This window comes from Ochotona princeps, chromosome 5 (genome assembly GCF_030435755.1).
Source record: "Ochotona princeps isolate mOchPri1 chromosome 5, mOchPri1.hap1, whole genome shotgun sequence".
Lineage (NCBI taxonomy): Eukaryota > Metazoa > Chordata > Mammalia > Lagomorpha > Ochotonidae > Ochotona > Ochotona princeps.
This window is the reverse complement of record NC_080836.1, coordinates 65047447-65075152: the sequence shown is the minus strand read 5'-3', so window position 1 is coordinate 65075152 and position 27706 is coordinate 65047447. Positions and strand designations below refer to the sequence as shown.

Genomic DNA, 27706 nt, shown 5'->3' with positions numbered 1-27706 from the left:
TGTCCATTTGTTTTGCACCTATTCATTGAGTTTTCATTAGCTACCAGAAAGAACAGACATAATTCTTGCATTTATAGAACTACCTGTTTACAAAACAGACAGACAGTAAGCAAAAAGAAATGTAATGAATAATAGTGGAACAAATACAATGTTTTAAAATGACCAAAGAGGATAAAATAAAACCATGCGATTTTGTTTTACTTCCTCAAAAAATGGACTTTCTGGAAAAATACCATGTTTTAAAATAAGATTTATTTATTTGTCTGAAGGATAGAGGGACAGAGAAAGCTGTTTTATTCCCCAAATGACCCCAGAGGCCAAGATTGGGACAAGCAGAAGCTTGGAAGCCATCTGTGTCTCCCATGTGGGTGACAGGGATCAAGCACTTGGGTAATACAATGCTTACCTAGGCACATCAGCAGGCAGCAGGACAAAGCAGCGCAGCAGAAACTCAGACTGTACTCTGATACAGTATGTGGGCTTTGCAGGTAGTGGATTAAGCTGCAGCCTCACAATGTTAGCAGCCGAGATGGCACCACTAGAGCACAGATGTGATACAGATTTCATATTTTGCCCAGTGCATCCTTCATAGGTTTAAGCCAGGGCACGATTCCAGAAGTGAAGGGGAAAGGATGACTCTGAGAGGTGTGTTTTTCCTGCTTCATTTCTTTTCCTTTTTGTTGTTGTTGTTGTTTGTTTTTACCTGGAAGGCAGAGTTGCAGAGATATGAGAGAAAAGGGGAAAGTCTTCACTCCCCAAATGGTCCCTAAGACTAGAGATGGGCTGATTGAAAGTCAGGAGCTGAGTTTCCCATTAAGGTCCAGGGACTCAACGACTTGAGCCATCCTCCACTGCCTTCTCAGCCCATAAGCAGGAAGGTGGATTGTAATTGGAGCAGCCTGACTCAGACTGGCACCCATATGGACGCTAGGACCACGGGCGAAGGCGTAGTCTATGACACCACAGTGCCGGCAGGATGTGAGTAGGTTTTAACACAGAATTTCTTTGCTACTGCAACAGGAAATATCTGCCTACTTTGTTTGTCTTCCTATTTCCTTATTAGCAATCATGGCAGCACATTTTCTTCAATCTTAAGAAAAATAATACATGTTTCAGCACTTAGGATATTTATCAGATACATTTATTAGGTAAAATTGTTAGGAAGATTCAATTTCAAAATAAAACATCTGAGTATTTTCATAGATAGTTTACATGACTGACTGGCAATAAAATGATTCTGTAATTGCTGGCTATAAGATTTGACTTCCAGGGCAGTGCTTTCTTCTGTGTAACATACAGCTTGAAATCACAATGGAGAAATGAGGTTAGAGAAGGGATTTGGCAAGAGGAGCTCTTTTCCCTGCCAAATTGTTCCTTTCATATTTGAACTACAACAGACATTTTTTTATTAGAAGATTAAGAATAGTTGTTTTCCCAAAACAATTGTGCCTACTTAAGAAACAAGCACAAAATGTTAAATAAACAAAAACATAAATTGGGCAAACTGTATACTAGCAATTTCTAGCTTTTCTCCAGGAACATGATAGACTATGACCAGTTCCATCTCAGGCTTAGTTTATATGCATCGCAGGAACAGAGTAAGGAAGTCTATAGCTTGGAGTTGGCATTCATATTAGAGCGTAGAGGCTCAGGCTGATAAATTTGCTTCAGCCTTCTGATAAAGGGCAAGTGACCATCACTTCTGGAATAAACTACTGACAAAACTGAAGGCCCTTCTTTGGAAGATGAGAAGCTTTCTGCTCTGATCTGTGAACTGTGTCTCCTGAAAATTTCATGTGTTGAAGCCTTAACTGCCCAAGTGACTGTATGTGTAATACAATGGGAGGTCGTTAAGATTAAGATGAAATGCGATCATAAATGTTTAGCCTAGTACATTGGTAGCCTTGTAAGAATAGAGAGGTAGAAGTAGAGAAGGAGGGAGAGAGAGAGAGAGGGAGAAAGAAAGAGAGAGAGAGAGAAAGAGAGAGACCTTTTCTCTTTGTGAATCTGTACACAAGGAGGAAAGGCTAGGCCAGGAGACGGGAATAAAATAGTCAACATCTTCAAGTCAGGCAGAGAGCCCTCACCAAGAAGTAGTGAGCCACATCTTCACCTTGGAATTCTTAGCTTGGAAAATAAATTCCTATTAAGCCACCCAGTCTGTGTTATTTTGTTAAAACACTATTAGACTTAACTCCTATAAGCTTTAAGCACAGTGTCTCTTAGTCTCTAGCATGTTAAATATACACGATGCATTTCAAGGCTGTTGGCTGCTTTGGAGTGGCAGCAAAGGAAGACACCTTGAAGTGCATCTGATTCATCATTCTTGCTAGAACCCAAATCTGGACTAGTTCATGAAAGGATTTCTACCTTACATATTTACGAGTTGCTTTGTTTTATTTCTTTGCACACTCCACATTCAGAATTATAAAAAACTGACCCTATCAACATTATCCAGAATGAAATCCCATTGTAACAAAATTTGCGTTTTTCAAATTCACACTTATATTTTTTTTTATTAATTATTTCGCATTATGTGACAGTTTCATAGGCTCTGGGAATCCCCCCACCCCTCCCCACGCCCCTCCCCCTGGTGGATTCCTCCACCTTGGTGCAGTATTACAGTTCAAATTCAATCAAGATTCTTTCCTTGCAAACATATACCAAGCATAGAGTCCAGCTACTTATTGTCCAGATTGGTTGAACAGTTTCTTGGGGAGACCATTTCTGGTCCCAAGTTAGAGCTGGTAGAATATCATCCCAGTCAATTAAGAGTCCCAATATAACATCAACAGCAATTTGCAACATTATGGAATTGACATGGTTTTGAGTAACCAGTAAGTTAAAAAAAAAAAAAAAAAAGCAAGTCCTAACCACAACCTATGATTAGCTCATTGACATTTCAATTTTAGTTTATATTCAGGACCGGCTGCTATATACCTTAAAATGGCTATACGGTACCATTCAGCTGTCTCGTGTCTGTTTCATTTTAGTATTTAGCCATTTGTTCACACTTATATTTTTAATTAAAACAAAGCATACTAACCAATCTATACATCCATGTATAAATATACTTTTTAAACCAATATTTAAATTTTCTTTCACTATCAATATTTATTTAAAAAATCACAGTATATAACATTCATCAAAGACATTAAAGCTTCAGGATCAAATCTAATTACTCCGTCTTTTAATAGCTCTTTTTGGGGACAATTTATCATTTTGGGTATTTCTTCCTCTTTAGGAGTAGAATAAGATAGCGTTTTCTCAATGCAAGTGTAAAATATAAATGATGAAAACAATATAAAACAGATTCAATAATGGAAACTTCCTTTGGCACTATTAGTGTTGACATATTGTAATTTAACCACCCAATGGTAACAAAATGACATTTAAAGAAGGATCTAAGCAAATAATACATCTATAGTAAGAAAATCAATCTCAATGCAACATTTGATCAAAGGAGAATTGCCTCATTTTACCAGTTACTTTTAACTGAGATTATTTTTTATGTGTGTGAATGTATGGTTTCTATTTCTTGTAAAGTTTGGAGAAAAAAGAAAACATGATTCTGGGGAAACATTCGATTCCTTCTTAAAGATATTCCTTTGCTAAGCTTTATTCTAATCTCTTCATTCAAGCGAGCTCATTTTATTAAACTTCTGTGAACTCTTCCAAGATGTAAGTGGTGAAACTCCAGGTTTTCTAAGGTTTACAGCCTATGCCACTCTCAAATGTAGTTCGTTCAGGTCTGGGCAGCATTCCAGTTTCTAGACACATGTGCCAGACTGATGTAGGAATATCTTCATAGTAATAAAGGTAATAAGTAATGAAGTGTATAGTTTCTAAACTGGAAAGGGAACGCACATAGGCAACTTGGTCTAAACTTATAAAAATAATCATAGTGAAAGCTTACATTGATTAATAAATTCTAATTAGGAACTCAGAGAAAGTTGTTATTATGAACATCCTTTGTTGATATTACCTTACCATTGTCTTTGCGCCAAAATTAAAACAGTATTTCAAGAGAATCCAGAATGGGCATTTGACCAGGTGGTTAAGATGATCACATCCCATTTCAAAGAATGAGTTTGAACCAGGGCTCCCTTCCTGTTTCAGTTCCTGTTGATGGAAATCTTGGGAAACTGCAGATGGTGGCTCAAGTTCTCAGCTCCCTACCACTCACAGGAGAGATCTAAATTGGGTTCCTGGATTAGCCCTAGTCTTCACAAGTATTGGGAAAATGCACCAGTGAATGCAAGCTCTATCTCTCAAACAAATGAAAAAATAAGAAAATAATATATCTCACGAGAAGTAAACATAGGAAGAGATACATACAAATTAAATTTCCTGCGTTTGATTTTGGTCTCTATTCCATGAACCTTGCTAACGTTAAAGATACTCTGGAATAAACTAGAATGGGATCTGGTTTTTGGTTTGTTGTTTACTAATCATGTAGGATATTGATGTTGGGAAATCAAGCATGTGCTTCTAACATAAATGCAATATACATGTTCAGCTGGCTGCTCCACATTATTGTCAAGATCTAGTAAGAGATAAGAAACCACTTTAGAAAACAGTGAGTTACCATGAAAAATATTTTCTATCTGTACTTCTAACATCAGTTCTTAAATTAAATGTGGTCCAAATGCCTTGTAGCCAGGAATTCATGATAGTCTAACTTAATTTTATGTTGTAGATAAGTAATCTTGATGTCAAAATAATGCCTATGGTGATGGTTCAATATTCCAGCAATGAGGGATCCAGAGAGAACGTTAATAAAGAGATAAATAAGGCTCTGTGCTAACTTGCTAGAATCTGGTATGCAGCAAATACGCAGTTATCCAGCCTGTAGAGCTCCTCTGGGAAGCTGCCCAAATGTTTGCATCTCCACAATGTATTTACTAAGAAAATATTCTTCTCCCGAGAAAAATCTGGCTCTCAGATATCTCCCTGAGATTAGGGAAATTCTCCATTGTGGGACAAGAATTGAAACATCTATCAAGAAGTTTTGTTTTAACTAAAACCTACTTGAAAATCCAAAGTTGTTGTGGACATTCTTGACTTTTGAGTGAAGAACACTACTTATCAACAGTGAACTTAAAGCCTGAAGAGCAGACATCTGTTACAGCCTCTGCAGTGTGTCTCCCTCCCCCAATCCTACTTGCATTCTGATGTTTTCTTTTTTGTCCTTCATTTTACTTGATATTTGTCTGCTTTAAATTCATTCAAAATGAAAAACAGAAGAAGAAGGAGAACACAGGTTAAAAACAAAAGACTTCTTCATTCTAGTGGGCAGCTGGATAACATCCCCTGTGGATCAGCTAAATCGAGTGCATAGACGTAATAAACACCAGGGCTGTAACAACATTAGCCACTGCAGGGCAGAAAATTGAATGACTTTTGAAGGTTTTCTTCAAGTTCCTTTTTATTTCCTCCTTTTCTATTTGTCAAGTTCTGTCTTGCATGCCTTTCATTGGTACCCTATAAATAAAGAAGTAGCCGAAATGCAATTTTCTCTTTCAGACATGGCAAAGTACTCACGGTGCATAGGTATTACTTGTAAAACTCTAAGAACAGAAACATTCACTAGTATGTGATAAAGACAATCTGAAATCAGAAGTTTGATTTACATAAACACCTTGTAAAACATGCATAACTATAGCATGTGATTTTTCTAGATGATAAAATCTGCATATACTCCAAAACTTGTGACAGAATAAATCAGTCACTGCTCATCAGTTGTATCATGCCTCTCCCAAAATCTAGTATTAATGATATCATCCTATTCTTAGTATCTCGCATCCTACTGTGTTTTCTGACTCATTGGATCACACCATAAATTCTTACCCACATCAATATCCATTGTCAATTTCCAGTGATTTATTTTCCTCCTATCATTAATGCCAAATTGCCAAAATATTTTAATTGCAATGTATTTGGCGCCTTAGAACAACATTTGTTTTACAGTGAAATCTACACTGATCCACATTATATGGGGTAGTCTGGCAACTCAGTCTCCGTACCTAACCAAATCAGAATAAAATAATCTCTCAGGCCCTAAACCCTTTCCAAGTTAATGTTATTTTTCTATTATATCTTTAATACTTGTTAAAGCACCTGAGATTACAGTTTCAACATGGAATGAGCAATATGAGCTTTGGCTTTTACAAAACCAGCATAATGTTAAGCATTTAGATATCCGTAGTACATCTGAAACAATTCTCAGCATTACTTGTGAAAGTAATAGTAACTAACATTTTAAAACTATTCACCATTCTAATACCCTGTCATTTAATGTTCATATGATAATATTGGATATGTTCTAGTACAATATCCATTTCATAGATGAGGTAATATATCCAGAGTACGTACACTGTCAAACTAACATAGCAAGTAAGTTACAGAACTCATATTTAAAGCATTATAATGTTACTTTGCATAAATTTTGTAGGGCCACAATAATAAAGTACTATAAGATGGCTTGGCTTAAACAACACAAAAGTATTTCTTACATTCTAGAAGCTGGAAGTTTGACATAAAATGATCAATAGGGTTGATTTCTTCTGAGGTCATGTTATTAGAGGAGGGTTGGTCTTTCCTCTTGTTAAAAGGACAGTGGTCACGAAATTCACTCCTAAGGATCTCATTTCTCTCTTTTTCTTTGTTTTATTTTTTAAATTTTTTATTAATTTTTTAAATTATATTTTTGACAATCTTTACATAGTTAATTAGGGTAAAAAAGGTAAAGGGGAATAGGGAAGTGGGTAAGACTATTATTTCCATATTGTTTCCTTCATGTTTAAAGGGGGATATTAAAGGAGAAGGCCCACCCAATTTCCCACCCTTCCCAGGTCCCGGATATAGGGCATGCTCCCAGGTTCTTGCTCAAGTGGTTTTGATAGTGCACCAGTTATGAATAGCTGCCAATCTTGCCACTCCAAGCATGATGAGGTCGTTGAAGAATCCACTGATTGACATAGTCCATCATAGAGTCTCCGTTTGCCCCATATTTCGCTGCCAACATATAGCTGAGATGGTTGATTGACCTGTTCTGTCTTTATTCTTTTCTTGGTTAGGGTTCTGAGTCCAGCATTTCGATTGGGGAGATCTCCAAAAAACTTTGTCTGAGGTGTTCTCAGACCAGATTCTTGTATGTACTAGCAAGTACAGGGCCCGGCACAGTCCATCACCCCGATCACCTGGTGGTTGCAATAATTTCTCTTAACTTGGAATTAGGACTTCAGTGTGTGTGGATTTGAGGGGGCACAATTTAGCTTTAATTCCAATCCTCATCTTAACAGATAAGCAATTAATAGAAAAAGAAACATGAGGAAGCAAACATAAAAAATTAGTGGGAAGCCAGAGCGTAAGAGAACAGAGTGGAGATGGAGGAGGAGAGAGGGCGGGCAAGGGCAAGTAGTAGGTAAGGGGCAGAGAAAGAGGAGAAGGGAAGAAATGAGGAACGAAACACTTGGAGTCATGGCATGTGGCATTACTTATATTGGCTTAATGGTTCTTGGTTTCAACATAAGAATGGCTTTTTCAGCTACAATTGTCCAATGACTGACTAGGCAAACCAAAATCCTGTGGACAATTAGAAGAAGATATTTTCTAAGCAGTGCTGGAGAAAAATGTCTAGTTCCTTAGAAGCCAGTTTTGTATCATCAGGTGATCTTAAATTCTATAATCACAAATATGAAAGGAAATGTGACTATGTTTCATTCAGCCTCAGGAAATCACACTCTCTTTCCAAGCCTCCATTTTCTTAAGATGTGCATCATACTTCTTATAGGATGGGTTTTATTAAGGGGCCTATCATTGATGCAAAATTAATAGGAGATGTTATATGAAAAAGTGAACATCATGAAATTCTTCCCTTTTCTTTCCTCTTTTTGTCCTTCATACATTATTTCATTTTTATTTTTTAAGATTTACTTTATTTTTACTGAAAAGAAAGATCAGATTTACAGAAAGACGAGACAAAAAAAAATCTTCTATGCACTGGTTCACTTCCCAAATGGCAGCATGGCCAGAGCTGAGCCGATGTGACCCCAGAAGTCAGGAACTTCTTTTGGGGTGCACATGTGTGCAGGGTCCCAACACTTTGGGCTATTCTCCACTGCTTTCCCAGGTCATAAGCAGGGAGCTGTATGGAAAGTAGAGCATCCTGGACATAAACTGGGACCCATATGGGATCCCAGGGCTTCCAAGGTGAGGATTTAGCCGTCATGTCTGGCCAATTTTATTTTTTCATTTTATTTATTTATTTTTTTGTTTGAAAGGCAGAGAGACACAGACAGAGAAAGAAAGAAGAAATCAATTGGTTCACTCACCAAAACACCTGCCAAAGCCAGGGCTGGCAGTACTGAAGACAGTAGTCCAGAACTCACAAGGGTGGCGGGAATCCAAGCATCTGAGTCATGAAGGTGCACCTTAGTAGGTGTACGTTACCCCGCAGAGTGTGCATTCCTTTGAAGCTGGAATTGGAAGTAGAACAGGGAGTAGAACTCACACACTCTGAGATGTGTGTGTCTCAAGCAGCATTTTAACCACTGAGTGAAATGCTGAGACCTCTCTTGGTGAAACGATGACAAACATACAGCTCCCTTGTCGTGTCTTTAATTCCACTTTGAAAACGTACAAGCACACAGTCTACAGATCTGAACTTAACCCTAAGAGGCACATAAACCAATATTACCTCTGTTTGTATAGTTATGTGAGTTACATGATTAATTTGGGGAATCCATGAATCTTCTTTCCTTTATGTTATCTTTCTATTCAATCAATGTCATCAAGGTTTAACTCAAAAACTGCCCCTTTCTTTATAATTTAATTGACAGCTCTCTGTGCTTGATTTTTAAGTAGTGTTATGAAAAACTAAATTCAATTTTACTTTAATTCTTAAAGACAAGTAAGTCAGCCTTCACCTATTACAGTTTCCCAGAAAGACTGTTTAACTGCAGGTAATAAATTGAAATAAATGACTAAAGAAAGTATTTCTTTTATTAATCTGTCACAATACATATTGATAGATTACATATGGCAAATGGTATGTTAGGAAGATGTTTGGAAGAAAGCAGGTACATAAGTGTGTCAAAAGAGGTTTAACTAATTCATAACATTAATATTGTCACTATAACCAGCTGCCTTATTTATCACCAGTCATGTGTTAAACATAAACTCCATTAAGCTGGAAAGATTATAAGCAAGTTACAAAATTTAGATTACTGACAATTTAGAAGGAATGCACATTGAGAAATGTTCCCTTAAAAAGGATACTACAGAAGCAAGCATTGTGGAGCAGAGGGCTAAGCGGCCAATCCGGACGCCAGCATCTCCAATCAGGATGTCTAGGACCAGGTCCTACCTGCATGTGTGATGCAGGAGACAGATGATGGCCCCTGTAATGAGTTCCTGCAAGCCAGGTGGGAGAGCCACATGGAGTTTTGCAGTAAATCTGAAAATGGAAACTGAAGTTCCGATGCTCTTCTTAAAAGTTATTTTTGCTATTCCATGTGTTTTGAAGTTTTCTATAAAATGCATTTCCACTTTTTGCTTTCATGATGTTGCACATGTAAAGTTTTGACACATAAGTTCTTTGAGAAATAAAATCTGTATAATTAGCATGCCTATCACCTTTAGCATTTATCATCTCTTTGTAGTGACAATCTTCAAAATCCATAATATTTTGAAATACACAGTACATTATTGCTAACTATAATGAAACACCAGAACTGATTTCTTCGATCCAATGACAATTGTATACCCATTGATGAATTTCTTCCTATCACCTAGTGTCTGGTAACCGATTCTCTTTAGTTTTGTTGAGATCAATATTTTTAGATTCCACATATGAGAGAAATGATTAGGTTTCTGTCTTTGGCCTGTTTTACCAACCACAATATAATCTGGGTTCATAAGTGTTGTTGAAATGGGAGGGCTTTTTCTCCTTTTTTTCTGAATAGTATGCAAATTTGGATATATATCACATTTTCTTTATCCATTTATTTCTTGAAGAGCACCAAATTGCTTCCATATCTTAGCAATTGCCAGTAATAGTGCAAAAAACATGGGCGTGCAGATAACTCTTCAACAAATTTATTTCAGTTCCTTTAGCAACAAACCCAGTAACGGGACCTTTGGATCAGATGGCAATTACATTTTTCATTGTTAGAGGAAATTATTTCATAATTGCATCACTAATTTCACCTTCCATCAACAATGTGTACAGGTTCCCATTTCTGGGAGATAATTAGAGCAGCAATAAAAGGAAGTAGTATGGGATTATAACACAAAACAAAATCAATAAAACTAAATTTATACTGATATAAAAAGATTTGGATCATTTAAGAAATGAAGAAGAGAAGTCAATTGTCTGATGTAGAACAACTCTAAATGACTTATGCAGCTACTCAAAACTGACCTCAACATTGTGGAATACTGCTCTCCCTTGTTTTAACTATGGGCTGCCTCTCATGACTTCCTTCCAAAGAGCAGTATGAGAACCATACACACACAAATCCTAGTACGTGGGACATCCTAACCACTTGCTCAGTTTATGAAAACTCTTGAGGTCTTCAAAAACAGTCTTGAAAACGGGTATAGCTAAGAAAGACAAAAAGAAAAAAAAAAGCAACTGAAATTCAGGGTGTATCCTGGGTGGTTCAGAAAACAACTGGGTTAAAGTCAAGAAAAGCAATAAGATGAGGATTCTAATAACAATGTATCAGTGCTAATTACACTAATGGCAAGTAATGTGTCATCCTAACCTAAGCTGGCAAGCATAGGGAAAGTGTGATGAGATATATAAGAAATCGGTGTATCATTGTGTTATTTATTTAGTTATTTGATTATGGTTAATGCTAGAACTGCTTTAAATAATGGCCAACTATTTTTAGAACATAGGACATTTCTACCAGAAAGCCAATACATTGTGTTTATCAAGCAGATCCTCATAGGAAATTCTCTGCTGGGCTATGCAGAAGAATTCGTGGAACAGAGTTTGCCTGCCTATATTTTCCAAGTGTAGGATAATTAGCTGGGGAAAAAAATCCAGAAAAGTGATTTCTTAAGATATATCATTTGGTACAAGAATTTATTCCATATTACATCTGTTCTTACATGACACAGCAGGATTTGGAGGTAAAAACGTGGATATTTTATTCCTCTTGTAATATGTATAGTCTATATTTTGCTCATTTTTCTATTTTAAAACAATTATATACCTGAGTTTTCTTTCTTAAACAAATACTACAACATTTGCTATGCTAGATCCTTGACTAACTTAGGACACCAAAAATCTATGTGAGTCATAGTCTTTCAACTAACTCAAAATGTGTTGGTTCAAAGAATGTTATTTTTTTAAAAATAAAATTATCAGTGCAATTCTCAAGCTGTTTGATCCACAGTGAGAAACGGTCACATTGTTTTTGTAGAAGTATCCTTGAGGCTTAAAATCCAGCAAAGTTCAGAGACCATGCATCAAGCTGAGGAAGTAAGGCAGCCCTGAATGAGAATAAGCTTGCTTAAGGAGTACAACAGCAATGGAGGACGTTAGGTGAGGGTTAGCTCCCTGGCTCTAGTTATTCCTGACCATCAACACGAGCCTGTTCTTCTGCACCCTAGATTGTTCCAGTCTTTCTAGAAGAAATGATTAGATATCCCTTGATGTGAATTTATATGATTCTTGCAACTAATTTTGATGTGAATTGATATGATTCTTGCAAGTAAGAAAAGTATAAACTGCAAAGTGTATACAAGAATTCAGGCTGTCATTGCTCAGAGAAGGGAACTTGCTGATTTACATTCTTAACTTTCCCATTCTTTTATGGTTACTGAGTCTCAGCCTGTCCTGAAGCCTTGCTATAAAGTAAAAGCTGTACTTTACGTACACAGTTTAACAGATTTGTATATCTGAAATAATCAAATAGATATAAAAGCATCCCTGAAAAAAAGATGTTCAAACATGTGAACAAGATTCATGTTTCCTTGAAAGAGTTTTCAGAATCATGTAGGTTATATACATGTATGCATTCCTATATATTTGTAGATTCAAATAGTTCACCATAAGATCTACATGGCACATAGCAACGCTACTGTTTGAAAACAAAACATGTGTTAACATTTCTGAAGTGTTGTTAAAAAATAGATTATGCATTCACTAGTTATTTCATTGGCATTTAAAGCAAAAAATGGCATTTATTATTTTACTATGCATGAGTATTACAAAGCTCCTCATACTAGAGTAGTTCGTGTTGCATCTATGTTTCGTCTGTGACTATGGGCAAAATCTAGAAATCTTTCCATTGTTTTTGATGGACTACAGAATACAGGCCTCTGCATCTGTGAATGCTCCCTGATGATGACCTCACTTTCCTTCCTGACTTTCATGTCACTCAGAGACAGATGCAGGCTGAATCTCCATTCTTTTTCTCATCCTGCATAAACATTGGGTGTTTCCTTCCACCTTTGTATCCGAACTGTTTTTAAGAGACTTGTGTTTTTACTGTTTTTTTCCTTCTATGGATCTTTAAATCATATTGAAGCAGGAAAAGTGTCACATTCCTGCTAAAATATTTCCTGTAGAGGGTAAATGTTGGCTTATCATGCAAAGTCTATTTTACTGTGAAATTCCTTTGGACCAGATAACTCTGTATATTAGCGAAGTATAAAATGGATCTGACTGGATGTCATATTTCATCGGCAGTTCTGTTTGTTTGCTATACATAGAAAATCTGACCAGGAAATTGTTTATAGGTCAAATATACCTTAAAATAGACAAGATGAAAATGCTGAAAATGTGTTTCCTTTTTAAAAGCAGAAAGGGCAAAAGAAAAGCAGAAATGAGGAAATGCAAGCTGAATTAAAGATGTAGAAAAACGCAGGGAAAACCATCCTCCCTGACTAGGAAAGAACAGCCATGAGAAAGTCATGAAATGTAGAACCGCATCTGAAATGGATTTGACTGTATCCTTGGCCACAGTGATCAGTATTTACCTATGCTTCTCAATAACTACCCTTTTAATTTGTATTTGCAACATCAAAATATGACATGTGTATTAGAAGAGTATTAAACATATGCACTTAGAGTGTGTTTGCCTTCTCAAGTGAAAACTACATACTTGTAAAACTAGTCAGGATAGAGAACTGTATGTGAATGCAAATTAAATGTCACAGAAACTTGCATTTAGAAGTATGGAGTTTTGATAGTATATTATGAGTCTGCATTAACGCCTTACTGATTAGATATCGATGGGATCTCTATTTCAGAATTGACTTACAACATGAAGAAAGAACACATTCTTTGGACTTCTATATGTCTGCTACTTGCTGTTGTCCCTGTCCCTGTTGACTCGGCACTTGAGGAAGATGAAGAATTTACAAATATTACAGGTAAAACGTTACAAGTGTTTATCTTTCTCAGCTTGTCAAACTTTGTCTTAGCCCAGAAAGTTGATATATTTTGTAATGTGTCAGAAACTGAATTTTCAAATAAGAGGCATTTTTCTTAAGATACTTTTTAGAATGCAATGTAGTGCTAAAAAGTCCCAAAACAAAACACTTTTGACTCTGTAATATTTCATGGGACATAGTGCAAGGAGAGATCTCTGTGAAACCTGATGCCACTATTTGGCTGGGAAATGTGTGAGAAGGCCAGGGAACTCTGGAGATCTAAGATTATAGCCACAATCTTTCTCCCAAGTCTCTGAAGCAATAACCTCCCATGGGGCCCAGTGCAAGAATCTAGACAAAATAAACCAAAGTATCCAGTAACACAAGTTGGTTACAGTCTCACAAAATTCCAAAACATCAACAATATTAGCAATATTTCAGTGTAGATTGATTATAATTAGGTGACATATTTTCTTGAAAGTAAGGTTTTTGTGGCAAATAAAGAAACTTTTGATACAAATCCCAATGTTTCCATAATAGTGAGAGAACATTAACACTGTGGCCATTTCTTTTGGATTGCAGTTTGTTATGTGCCAAATATTTCCATAAACATTCTTATTTCCAATCTCATGGCTTTTAAAAATGCACTACGTTCAGCGCATTTCCCTTTTTCCAGGTTCATTGCTTTTTTATTTCAAAGGCAGATTTAATAAAATAGATTTATTTGTTTTATTGGAAAGTCAGATTTATGGAGAAAAGGAGGGACAGAGAGAAAGATCTGCCATTCACTAATCACTCCCCAGTTGACCACAAAGGACAGAGCTCAGCTAATCTAAAGCTAGGAGCCAGGAGCCAGGAGCTTCTTCCAGGTCTCCCACGTGTTTCAGGTTCCCAAGACTTTGAGCCATTCTCCACTGCTTTCTCAGGCCAAAAGCAGGGATCTGGAAGGGAAGTAGAGCAGCTGGGATGTGAACCGGCACCCATATGGGAACCTGGTGCATGCAAGGCAAGGCCTTTAGCCACTAAGCCACAATGCCAGGCTTTTAAAGGCATATTTGCAAAGAAAAGGAAAAACAAAGAGAAAGGTCTTCCATTCACCAGTTCACTCCCCAAATGGCCACAACAGCAGGAGCTAGACTGGTCCAAAATGGGAATCAGGAGCCATTTCTGGGTCTCCCACGTGGCTGCAGTGGTCCAAACACTTGGGCAATCTGCCATTGCTTTCCAGGCATGGAAAAGGAATTGGATCAGAAGTATTGTATACGTGTAAGTAGTTGGATCAGAAGTATTGGGCACTAGAACCTGCATCCATATGAGATACTGACACTAACAAAAGGAGGATCAACCTGTAGAACCACTGTGTTGGTCCCAGTATATTTTCTTTTAATAAAACTTGAATATATATTTTATGCCTAAACTGGTGATTGGTCCTAGGAAAAGAGTGATGGTTGAGACTGGGTTCATAAGAACCTCACAGCATTATAGGGAATGTTAACTGAGAGAATGGTGATCTCACTTTAATGTACCAAATGCAGTGACAGAAACACCTGTGCAACTGTTGATGAAAAGAGGAATGGAATTCAGCCATTATCTAAGTGCCAGGTACAGGGATGCAATATTATAAAAATTTCCTGGAGTGGGAACATTTCTTTATAATATAAAATTTTAGTGTGTCTTTTGAAAATAGAAATATTAGTATTATAAGGGATATTTTTGTTCTGTACTCAATTTTTTTCTTCAAAGGGAAGTGTGCTAAATTCCTGGTTCTGTGGGTGACAGACAAAAGGGATACGGAGGATAAAGGTGGAACAAGGAAAGTCAGGTGATCTTGGATGTTGAAAGAGAATGGGTCCAAGCAGTGGCCCAGAAATGATGCCAATTCAATCTCCCTCAACTGGACTGAGAAAACACAACCCAGCTCATGAGGATGCTCCTGTCATCACTGGTGATGAAAAAACCAGTTAAACTTCTAAATGATAAATCAGCACTTCAAATTTTAGCCTGGTAGTTTCTAAACCTAGATGAATAAGAACTTTGTTACTAAAGATTTGAAGCCCTCCTGACTAATTGGCTACACAATCTTACTCAAGCTTCATATTTGTATTGTTTTGAATTAATCATGCAGTAACAGCATCCTGCATCTGAATCTAGTCCCTTTTGGAGGTGCAATTCATTATGTGGCTCCAAAGCTGAACCATTTTTAATACCAATATAACGTTCATTTAAAAGGTTATTCTTGGGGCTGGCATATTGGTATGGCAGGCTAATCCTCTTCCTGCAGCATCAGCATCCCATATGGGCACCCATTCATGGCCTGGATGTCTCACTTCTGATTCCGCTTGCACTGGTGGCCTGAGACAGCAGCAGAATATGGCCTGAGGCCTTGGGCCCTGTACCGACATGGGATTCACGGGAGAAGCTCCTGGATCCAAGCATTGGGGTGGCTCAGATCTGGCTGTTGCACGCATTTGGGGAGATATCAGGGGATAGAAGATCTCTCTTTCTCTCTAATTCTAACTTTAAAATAAAAAAAAATGAATCTTTAAAAAAAACAAGTTACTGTTATTCATAGAAGCCATACAAAATTCTATTGCTCCTTTGTAAGTAATAGTGACGTTCATTTAGGAAGAAAACCTACTTGTAAGGCAAAACTATAATTAAAACTAGTAGTGATAAGATTAAAAATGTATTTTCTGTGGGAATAAATAATTAGTAGGCAGTATTTAAAGAAGACTAGATAATTTTCAAAATGATAGCCCACTTTCATCTCTGAAGCCATTTGAAATTTTGTAAAAGCAAATTTTAGAAAAGTGTCACTAAGAACAAATTTTACAATTAAATTGATGTCTTTATACAAAAGCAAGCTAAGAAATACCGATTTGCCAGATGTGTAACTGTATCACACAGTTATGGAGAATGTGTGAGATCGTGCTGTAAAGCTACGAGGAGATCAATTCCAAGTCATGTTATGCAATTGAGTGATTTAATTTCCAAAATGCAATTTTATTAATTGTAAAATTAAGATACTCACTCCTAACTTAGAAGTTGTGATGATTCAATGATACTACTGCAAAATATCCAGCTAAGGACTGTTGAATCAGCTCTTGTTACTACAACACTGGCCTGCTGTCTTATTTTGCGATACACTGCCACCATCTGGTGGTGTGATTGCTAAGTAGGCTCAGTTTGGATGACTATATCCAAAATACACATGCCTACATATATTTTTTTTCAGCAATCCTCTAGAAAGAAAGCACTACATATTTAAAAATAGGGAATTTCAAGGAAATCTAATAAATACTTATGGAAAGTGATCATTGGGAACTTTACTCTGTAACATCTCTGTTTATAGGTAACAGAAATACTTGATATACCTGAGAGTCTTTTTAAGGCCAATTCTCAAAATTCAGATCAGTCTGCATAAAAATTGAGTGAAGACTTATAAAGTAACATGAAGGACAGCTGTCAGGTATTGGGCTGCTTGGCTCCGCTCTGGTTACATTGCCTCCAACACCACTTTGCATTCTTGTGCATGCTGAGCAGCAGCAGAAGTTGGCTCAGTGTCTTGGGCATGCCACTCACTTGGTAGACCCAAAGTGAGTTCCTGGCTCTTAACTTTAGCCTGGCTAATCTGAGATGTTATTGACATTTGGGAAATGAACCTGAACATATAACATTGATTTGTCTTTGTCTCTTTCTGTGTCACTCTTTTGAAGTAAAAGTAAGCAAATATTGGATGAGCAAAACGGAAATATTAAATCTTTGCATATTAACTAATATTTCTTAGCACATTGATAAAGACAGGTGCACATATTTACATATTGATAGGATTTACAGGTCTTATAGTTTTGACAACAATGATTTATAAAATTATATTTATAAAATATTTATAAAAGCTATTTATAAATTAAAAATACATGTTGTCAATTCAATATAACCTCTGAGGAAGTTGAAAAATGCAAATACAGAAGTCTATAAAATCCTACTTTAAAGGCTTTGATTATTATAACTTGCTGATTAACCAGTTGATGGACAAATGTATTTGGTGCTGTAGTTTGCTCTGTAACATAATATATCTCTGTTGCATTTTAATTCTACATTACCAAGTTTGGGGTTTGTGAAACGCACCATTCTGTCATTTTCATCAGCTCAATTTATTTAAATTGAAAAAAAGTAAATTTTATTACCAAATAAATTAAATAGCAAATTATATATTACAAGGTAATACAAATTAAAATTGAAGGTGTCTTAGTATCTGAGGTATAAAACACATCATGTGAACTTATGTATAGAAAGTTAGTTTTGTTTTTTTGGTTTTTTTTAAAGATTTATTTATTTTATTACGAAGTCAGATATACAGAGAGGAGGAGAAACAGAGAGGAAGATATTCCGTCCGATGATTCACTCCCCGATCCAAAGCCAGGAACCAGGAACCTCCTCCGGGTCTCCCATGCGGGTGCAGGGTCCCAATGCATTGGGCTGTCCTCGACTGCTTTCCCAGGCCACAAGCAGGGAGCTGGATGGGAAGTGGAGCTGTTGGGATTAGAACCGGCGCCCATATGGGATCCCGGGGCGTTCAAGGCGAGGACTTTTAGCCGCTAAGCCACCACGCCGCCGGGCCCAGAAAGTTAGTTTTTAAGCCTTCCAAGACTGCAAGTACCACTCTTTAAAAATAGGTTTTCTATTTAAAGACCCTGTAAGAAAGAGAGAGAGAGAGAGAGAGAGAGAGAGGGAGAGAGAGAGAGAAAGAGAAAATCAACCACCCAAATGGCTTCACAGAAGTCAGAAGACAGAAGTCCCATCTGCGCTTCTCAAAGCTTGTAGCAGGACGGCTGCTTTCTAACCTAGGTGGTGATCTACACTGAAGTGGGGCTGCCAGGACTTGATCTGGTGCTTGCAGAAGGCAGGTGGATATCTCAATCTGCTTCACTAAGGCGCTGCGTGACTCATAAAAAATCAGCAATTATGCTAAAATCACTTTGTTAACAGAGTGTTCTAATGTTCCTTAAATATGGCCATACTTCATGTTAATTCATATAAATAATTGTAATAAAATATTAATGGTTGAAAAGACTTGGCAAACTTAATGAATTCAAATTTCATAATGTATGTATTTTTCTAAAAATGTCACATAAGATTCCTTGCTGTGACCAAAGCCAGCCCAGACTTTTCAAATAAATAAATCCTTAAAAATAAAAATGAAGGGCTGGGAACTGTAGCCTGGTGGCTAAGGTCCTCACCTTGCATGCGCCAGGATCCCATATGGGTGCCAGTTCTAATCCCGGCAGCCCTGCTTCCCTTCCAGCTCTCTGCTTGTGGTCTGAGAAAGCAGTAGAGAACAGCCCAAGGCCTTGAAACCCTGCACCCATGTGGGAGACCTGGAAGTGGCTCTTGGCTCTGGGCTTCAGTTCGGGCCATTGCAGACATTTGGCCAGTGAATCATCAGATGGAAGATCTTCCTCTCTGTCTCTCCTCTCTCTGTATCTGCCTTTCCAATAAAAATAAATAAATCTTTAAAAATCAAATAAAAGAAATTTATTTACAAAAGAACTTTTCACTCATCAAAAAACTTTTCCGGGCCCAGCGTGATAGTGTAGTGGTTAAAGTCCCCGCCTTGCACATGCTGGGATCCCATATGGTCGCCAGTTCTAATCCCGGCGGCCCCGCTTCCCATCCAGCTCCCTGCTTGTGGCCTGGGAAAGCAGTTGAGGACGGCCCAAAGCCTTGAAACTCTGCACCTGCGTGGGAGATCTGGAAGAAATTCCTGGATCATGGCTTTGGATCAGAGCAGCACCGGCTGTTGCAGTCACTTGGGGAGTGAATCATCGGACGGAATATCTTCCTCTCTGTCTCTCCTCTTCTCTGTATATCTGCCTTTCCAATTTAAAAAAAAAAAAAAACTTTTCCTAGTGTTACATTTTAAAAATTCTTTTTTAAAAAAATTCTTTGGCTGAAATACTAAAGTGACATCAATTTGCATTTCTTCAAAGTAAATTGTTTTACAGTGTGTTAAGACATTGTTGTGAAGACTTACAATAATTAGGATCCATTTACTAGAATATTCTGCTCCCTAGGGGAGAAATTGATTTAGATTATTGAGAAGTCACTCTCAGGCCTGTTGTAGTAGCCTAGTGGCTAAAATCCTCGCCTTGTACACCCTGGGATCCCATTTGGGTGCTGGTTCTAATTCCAGAGCCCCCACTTCCCATCCAGCTCCCTGATTGTGGCCTAGGAGGGCAGCTCAGCACGGGACAGGGCCTTGGGACCCTGCACCCACGTGGGAGACCTGAAGGGGACTCCTGGCTCCTGGTTCCTGGCTCCTGGCTTCAGATTGGCTCAGCTCCAGCCACTGCGGCCGCTTAGGGAGTAAATCAGCAGACAGAGGATCTTCCTCTCTGTATATCTGCCTTTCCAGTAAAAATAAATAAGTTTTTAAAAAACAATAAAAGTCTTATTCCTCATAAGTAAGTCATAATCACTTTCCAAAGAAGTAGAAAATGTATAACCTCAATAAAAAGAAAATTCTTGAGGAATACTAAGTAGAATTTTTTTACCATTATAATTTCTGTTTTTGAAAGGCAGATTTTACAGAGAAGGGTAGAAATATGAAGTCTTCCATCTGCTGATTCACTCCATCAAATAGCTGCAGTGGCTGGAACTGAGCTAATCCAAAGCTCTCCCACGTGGGTACAGGGGCCAAAAGACTTGAGACATTCTTTCTTGTTTTATAGGTCATAAGTAGAGAGCTGAATTGGAAGTGGAGTGATGGGATATGAATCGGCACCTATATGGAATGTTGTGTAGCAAGTGGAACATTAATTTGCAGCACCACCATGCAGAATTCATTATTCTTCTGATTGTATCAATCACATTTTCTCTTTTGTTATTTTTGTTAGTAGACAACTGTAATATGTTCACTGTTAAAATATGACATCCTAAAGTATATATATACACACTGTACATATATATACTCTATATCCACATATATACACATATACTGAAGAATGAGTAACTCTTGATAACTAATGTGCATATAGTAATGTGTTTTGTAGTGAAATTACCTTAAATTGACTCTTCTCATTTTTGAATAATAAAATATAAGCTTAAATCTTGTCAGTGTGTGCATTGATATTTCTTGAAGTTACTGCACCTAATCGAAATTCTATATTTGCCCTCAACTGTCTCCTACCCAAGCAACTACAACATAATTTATCAGTAGAACATGTAAACAAATGCAAGTCATATAAAACCAGATCTCTATTAACACTGCAGGACTTGAGAAGTTCAAGTTTTAAAAGTCAAATTCTGTTTTCTCTAAGAGCATATCCCCAAAGGGGACAAATTCCTGCAACCAAAATAAGTAACTGAATATTTAGAGAAAAATCTGTAACTTAGCTTAAAAATAATAAGCCCATTCTATTGAAGATATTCTCTCCACTTTTTTTATAATAGTGCATTCTTTCATTTTATGAAAAATCTTAATGCAAAGAAAATGCAAAGAATGCAAAGAAAACTGTGTAAGAGGTAGGTATTCACAAATTTATTTTGCCCAAGAGAACTCAGGGTTATTGGGTCAAATCTTAGATCTGACTATTTTGAAAAATGAAAGAATGCACTGTGTAGTATATTCTTTTTGTAACATCAAACAATTGCATTTTAGTAATTATAGAAATAGTTACTGTAAAATATATATTTTATATGTAAATTTGAGCATATTTTTGCTTTTAAAACGTGACATGAACTTGAATTAGGAAGAACTCAATTTGCCTTAGTGTCTATATCTAAATCCTGCTAAATTAAATGAAGAGGCCTCTATTTATTTGAAACATGAACCGACCCAATTGAGTGAGTTTAACTGATCACTACAATTTCATTCCAAATCAATCAACTAGTATGGATTGAAAAAATAATCATTAAGAGTCTAGTTAAGTATATGACATATCTGTTTTAACGGTTAATTATTACTACTAAAGTTTCTTAGTTGGCAAGATGTGTCTCATTTATTGATGTTAGCTTTTTACCTTTTCTAGTTGGATTTCTCTTAAATTTAGGACATATTTAAAAGGGAATTAAAATGGTATAAAGAACATCATTATGCTCTTAGTAGAAAATTACACACAGTGTTTTTATTTTTATCTTGTAGATATGAAATTGCCACCACTGAAGCCGGTGCAGACATTTTGTGCAATGAAGGTTGATGATGGCCCCTGCAGAGCATTTATAAAGAGATACTTTTTCAATATGCTCACTCACCAGTGTGAAGAATTTATATATGGAGGATGTGAAGGGAATGAGAATCGATTCGTCACTCTGGAAGAATGCAAAGAAAACTGTGTAAGAGGTAGATATCCACAAATTTATTTCGCCCAGGAAAAATCAGGGTTATTGGGTCTAATCTTAGATTTGACTACTTTAGGATAAGTAATGCACTTAAAAAAAAAACCCAGAATGTCCTAATATTTTAATATTTCCGAGGAATCTTCCTCATTCCATGCCTGGAGATTTCATGTTTGAGAATTGTTTTTCAGGGTATTTTGTTGTTGTTGTTTGTTTGTTTGTTTTTCTAATTTAGCATGAAATGAAGCCTTTCATTGCCAAAAAATCTTTTCCAGTTCAGAGCGGAGCTTTGGAGTGGTAATGAGGTGAATGTAGTTCAGCTTCCCTGGGTTGCTATGAGTTGGCAGCAAACAATTGTCAGTCACGTGGACTTGGTTGTTCCCTTAGAGTGTCATGATCTCATTGATGTCCTCTCCCAAGATGATGAATGTGAGATTTCATGTTGAGGTTTTATAGCTCCTAATTAAAAACTACTATTGCATCAGAGAGTAGAAATACATATATGAAATTCCGGTTGTTCTAATTGGTATCTTGGAGTAATACCAAGTAAAGAAAATATGCTTGCCGATACAAGCAAACTTTACTGAAGCCAACTTTTCTCATTTTATAGCTAACAGGTTTAAAAGCACATCCTAACCCTCTTCCAAACGATTAAATTTATCAGAAGCATTCTTCTTGATGTTAATAAAATTTAATATTTTTACTAATAATGAAAAATTACAACAGTGTTTGTGGTTTTACCTCGCCTCATTTGGATAAGTTCCAATTACTGATAAAAACTTTAAATGTGTATTTCAGTTTATTCTGCTAAATTGTGAGCTATTTTAGTGGAGAGAACATTCAAGGTTTTTTCCCCATGGTTTTTATTTTTATTTATTTATTTATCTAACTATTTGTTTATTTATTGTTTTGTTATTTATTGTTTTTTTAGTTGGCACTGGAGTCTCCTTTCCCCTTCCCCCAAGTTCCCTCCCCTCCTCTCTGTCTTCCCTCCAGTTTCACAATGGATGTCTTTCGTAAAACTTCCCAAGTCCTTTATGCTGCTGCTGGAGTGTCCCCCAGCAATGTAGGAGATTGTCATTTTGTTGAGTCCATTCTTGTATCCCAAGGCCCTAATGTAGGTACAGTGAGAACTAGATCTTCGTCATTTATGGACAGTAGCAATGACAGTGATAAAAGGGACATTAACCATCTCAGGTAATTGGTTCCTATTTTTAGTCCAGTATTCCCCCACACTGTGTTCCCGAGCTGTCTGAGTGAACTGTATTGTTATAGAGATGATACCTTTAGCTAGCTACACGCCAATGGCTTGTTTTTCTTTCTTGAAACTTTCTACCTTTTCTTTCCTTCTTTTGTCTCCCTTTTCCTCTCCCCTCCCTTCCCTCTTTCCCTCTCCTCCTCTCTCCCTACATCTCCTCCTTAATCCTCCTCTCCTTCTTTTCAATTTCAGTTTCCAGAAGAGCTGTACTAAACAGCCTTGGCCTCATGATGTCTTTGTCTTATGGGGAAACTCTCAGTGTGCTGAAAAAATAACTTTGCCCTGTGATTCTGTAACATGCTTTGCTGTGCGCTCCTGAGCTGATGGAAAATCACTGAAGATTCCTGTATACTGTCCATGTACAATCATGTAAAATGTGTTAGGCTGAGTTTATCCAGTAAGAGTCTGAAATAATAAAATTACTTCAAGCTACTAAAATGTCCTAGATTATACAATTTGTTAACAATTTTAATGAGTAATGAAAGTGTGTTAGACAATTTCCAATTTAGTAATTCTTTGAAAACTTACATTTGTTCATGCTTTAATGTTTAATAATAAATATTAAATGCAATCCATATTAAATTATTATCTAAGATAATTACCAAAACTTAGTAAATGCATATTTCTTATATCATCATTCCCAGCAATTAATGTTTAATACATGAGGATAAAGTGCTTAAGAAGAATATTTTGAAGACAAAATATTTTAGATTTTATATATCAAAATTTATAATTTGATGGAATAGTATAGAGAAAACTCACTAGCTAGTTAGGAGATCTTAATATGGGATTGACCAGTTACAGAAAAAAAAAGCATATATTTTTCTCAATATTTGAAATATAAAATTACTAAAAATACATATAAATGAATTTATACATATGTGTGTATGTATGAACATATAGAAAGATACATATTTTTTTAAAAAAACTACTAAATAGACACATTCCAATTCAAGGAAATTCGTCCAACTCACACTTCCTAGATATTTTCTTTTTAAAGAAAAATAGTAATGATGTTCTTAAGGAGAAATGGTGAGCCAGTGGCTGATGAAGCATATTACCTTAATCCTGTTCTTTCTCCTTTTTTGTCTTTCTGATGGACATACAATTAGCTGCATCTCCCTTGATTAATTTTTTAACGTAGAACAAATGATTACATGACAGAACAATATAATTCAATTAAACTTTGCTAATGTTTATGTGATGAAGCTGTAATTTCATATATTTGTTAAATCAATTTTAACTAATTACTATTTAAATTAGAAATTAGGCTTCAACTTGAAATATACTAGGACAAAGATGACTAGCATTCTAATTTTTGAGGGGAGCAATTTCATTAATTCTATAATTTTAAGCCAAATACTGCATCCCAGATGCTTTCTGCTTCATTTCTCTTCTGCACCTGGCTGTGATTACATGGAGACCATGAGGTCAGGGAAGAAATCAGAAAGAAGGTAATCCTAGACTCCCAAGCCTCTCTGGAAATTATCTGCTTTTATATCTCAGGTAGGCTGTTTGAATGAGTGTCCTCATGCACATTATCTTAAATAACCCTTTTAATTTCAGATATTCTGAACAAGCTTAATTACTGTGAATTAACATTTATGCAAGTATGTTAGAAAATGCTTAAACCATTTGAAACATTATTATATTATTATTACATGATTATGTGGTTACTATCAGGAGAATTTTATGGAAAGTTCATTTATTTAAACATTTTTATAAGAATAATTTTAATGGTAAATGAATACATTGTCTTAGTTTGCTTGTTAAATTGAGATTTAGAGTTCTGCTTTATGAGCTGCTAAAATTAACAAAAGTATTGTTTTTATTGCAGATTATTCAAAGATGACTACAAAACTGACATTGCAAAAAGGTGATCATTACTTGTAAATCGTTAGCATTTATATAAGGCAGCTAGATATTCAAATCTTGGGGTTCTGTAGAGTAAGGTTGATCATACCTTTATACAATCTTCTAAATGATTTTTTTCAGAAAATATAATTAAAATTAGAAACAATATGCTTGTGCTTTGATGGGAAGTCCTTAAGCATTATACTTATTCACATTCTATCGCAGGGAAATGTTTAGTTTTAGATCATGCAGAGTCCGGTGTCATACATATTTTAAGTCTTCCAGGTGGTAATTAAGATGATGCTAATGTAACTTTGGTTCTCCTAATCCTTTAATCTCAACATTGCACGGCATTTGCAAATTTCATCCAAAATTCCCCCTGAATGAATGTATACCTTAGAATTCTCATTAGTTCCATAAGCCAGAGAGAGTGGAGGCGTTTAATAATAAACAGCTGCATGTGTGTATTACTTAGTATTTGCTCACACTTGTTTAACTCTGTGACAGTTTTTCCACTTATTATTTTTACTAAAGTAAGTAATTTTTAGTGAGCTTATCTTATCAGTTCAAAGAAAAATGTTAGCAACAGGTCAAGAAAACCAACACCCTTTTAATAAAGGTCTAAATGCATATTTAATACAGTGATCATGATGACACATAAATGAATGGAAAAAATAAACAAAAAAATGTAGTTATTAAAGCCAAGAAATAAAAGAGTTCAAAATTCAAAGTAATTTTAATTTTTTCTATGTTGATTAAGTTGTGTAGAAAATACTTGAAAATTTTTGAATATTTGAAAATTTTTATGATCTTCACATTTATTCATTGGCCTGTGACTTTTGAAGCAAAGTTAATAAAACAAATTTACTAATGATTTTTATGCTACAACATAAGTGGGCATTTGTATAGATATTAATTTATATTTAAAAAAATCTTCCTGTAAATATTGAATTAACCTTGACAAAACTATACAGAATTGCCTTTAAGGAAATTCACAACTGAGAAGCAAACCATAATGTAAAAGGGGGTTTTTGTGTAGCAAATCAAAGATAGTTTTACAAAGGTATATATCAATAAAAACTTTCTTTATAGAAATTAGGAAAAAATCCTGCTGTAAAATAATACTATAAAATACATATTTGATAATTCAGAATTCAATGACTTGTCCATTCAATTTTCACTTAGTACCCGTTGACAGCATAGGTTATATCTAAAAACTCATAAGCATATCATTTTATTAAAAGTTGATTTCTTTATTTATAACTATACTTTAAGTTACAGCCCTGGGAAGAATTATGTTGCAAGCTTGTATTTTTTTACCCTGTCCCAAAATAAATTCAGCCCTATAATAAGACTTCATATAAATAAGTTCAGTTGTATAATCTTAATTACATGTCATTATATTCTATTGTTTATACACAATACGTTTATTCATTCATTGTTAAAGCATAAAGTTCATATGCTATGTGTTAAGCTGATATCTTAAATATCATAAAAATTTCCTTCTAAGACTAAAATAAAAATGACAGTCATCAAATTCATTTTGTAAAAATTCAATTGTTAAATATATCTTTTAATTCTCCCATATATTATATACCAGGAGTAACATTCACTTTAAAAAAAAAAAAACAAGAAAAGCAAATCAAAACAATTAGAAATTACCTTACTAAAGTGAGGTTTGTTACTGCCTAACAATAATACACAACTCGTGCTGGTAAGGAAATGGTACTAAGGGAGCACTAGAGAATTGTTGGTGGAAGTGTCATTTGAACAGCCATTATGAAAACCAATATGGATAGTCCTCAAAAAATTAAAAACAGAAATACCATGTGGCCCAGCAATCCCACAACAGAGTAGGTGCATGAAGGAGCTGAAGTCAATATATGAAAAAAAAAAATCCACACTCCAAGTTTATTGAAGCATCATTCACAACATCAAGAGATGGGATCAACCAGAGTGTTTATCAGAGGATAAATTAAGAAAACATGTATGTACAATAAAATACCATTCAGCCACAGTATAAAACTCTTTTTAACATTACTTTTACTCTTTTCCATGATACTATTTTGTAGGTGTAGGGATTTCCCCTTTCCTTCCTCCTTCTTCCCCATCTTCCCCTCACATAATTCCAGTGCCATATTATTGTAACAATGCAGTCCTCCAGCAGCAATTACAAGTTCAACATTATTCAAGCTACATGCGCCGTGGCATTGTAGGCACAGGCAATGGCAGAAAATCCTAGCATCATATTATTGAGGTCATATTTAGCAGCAATGCAAATGAACCTGGGGGGCATTCGGTTAAATAAAATAAGCCAATCACAAAAGAACAAATACAACATGCTCTGATCTGCAAACTTTTTAAAAATCAATTTCATTTAAAAAATAATGGTAGAATAGTGATTGTCGGAGAGTCAGATTGTATGGGAGGATTGGCCAGGGAGATGATTGTGAAACAAGCAGAAGGAATCAGTTGAAGAGATCTATTATATAACATGGTATCTATAATTACTGGTCATTTACTTATTGAGAAATTCTAGGAGATACTGTTAGGCTCTCTCATTATAAAAATAATTACTACAGTTAGTTAGATTTCACAATTCCGTAATCATAAGAGAACTTTAAAAAGCATGTGGAAATGGTAGTGGGGGCAGGATAGAAAGGGGAAATTCTTGTGCCTATAAAAAGTATCATGAAAAAAATTTTTTAAAAAAAGGAAAAAGGTCCATGAAAAATGAAACTAAAAATAAGTGCATTTTTGTACAAATAATTTTGTAGTTCATAGTTTCGCATAACATTCATGTTCCATGAACTTGTTAAAGATGTATATATGAGTTTAAAAAAATTCTGGAGAGAGAAAAAA

General features: G+C 35.7%; 1 protein-coding gene across 2 annotated transcripts in view; it reads left to right on the top strand.

The window, feature by feature from the left end:
• TFPI (tissue factor pathway inhibitor) overlaps positions 1 to 27706 on the top strand; it is a 56110-nt gene that overhangs the window by 9975 nt on the left and 18429 nt on the right. For both annotated transcript variants that reach the window (XM_004576987.3, XM_058664707.1), the window contains exons 2-4: positions 13273 to 13395; positions 21539 to 21736; positions 24828 to 24866. In XM_004576987.3, the coding sequence (XP_004577044.3) occupies positions 13273 to 13395; positions 21539 to 21736; positions 24828 to 24866 (360 nt within the window). The remainder of the gene's footprint in view (positions 1 to 13272; positions 13396 to 21538; positions 21737 to 24827; positions 24867 to 27706) is intronic.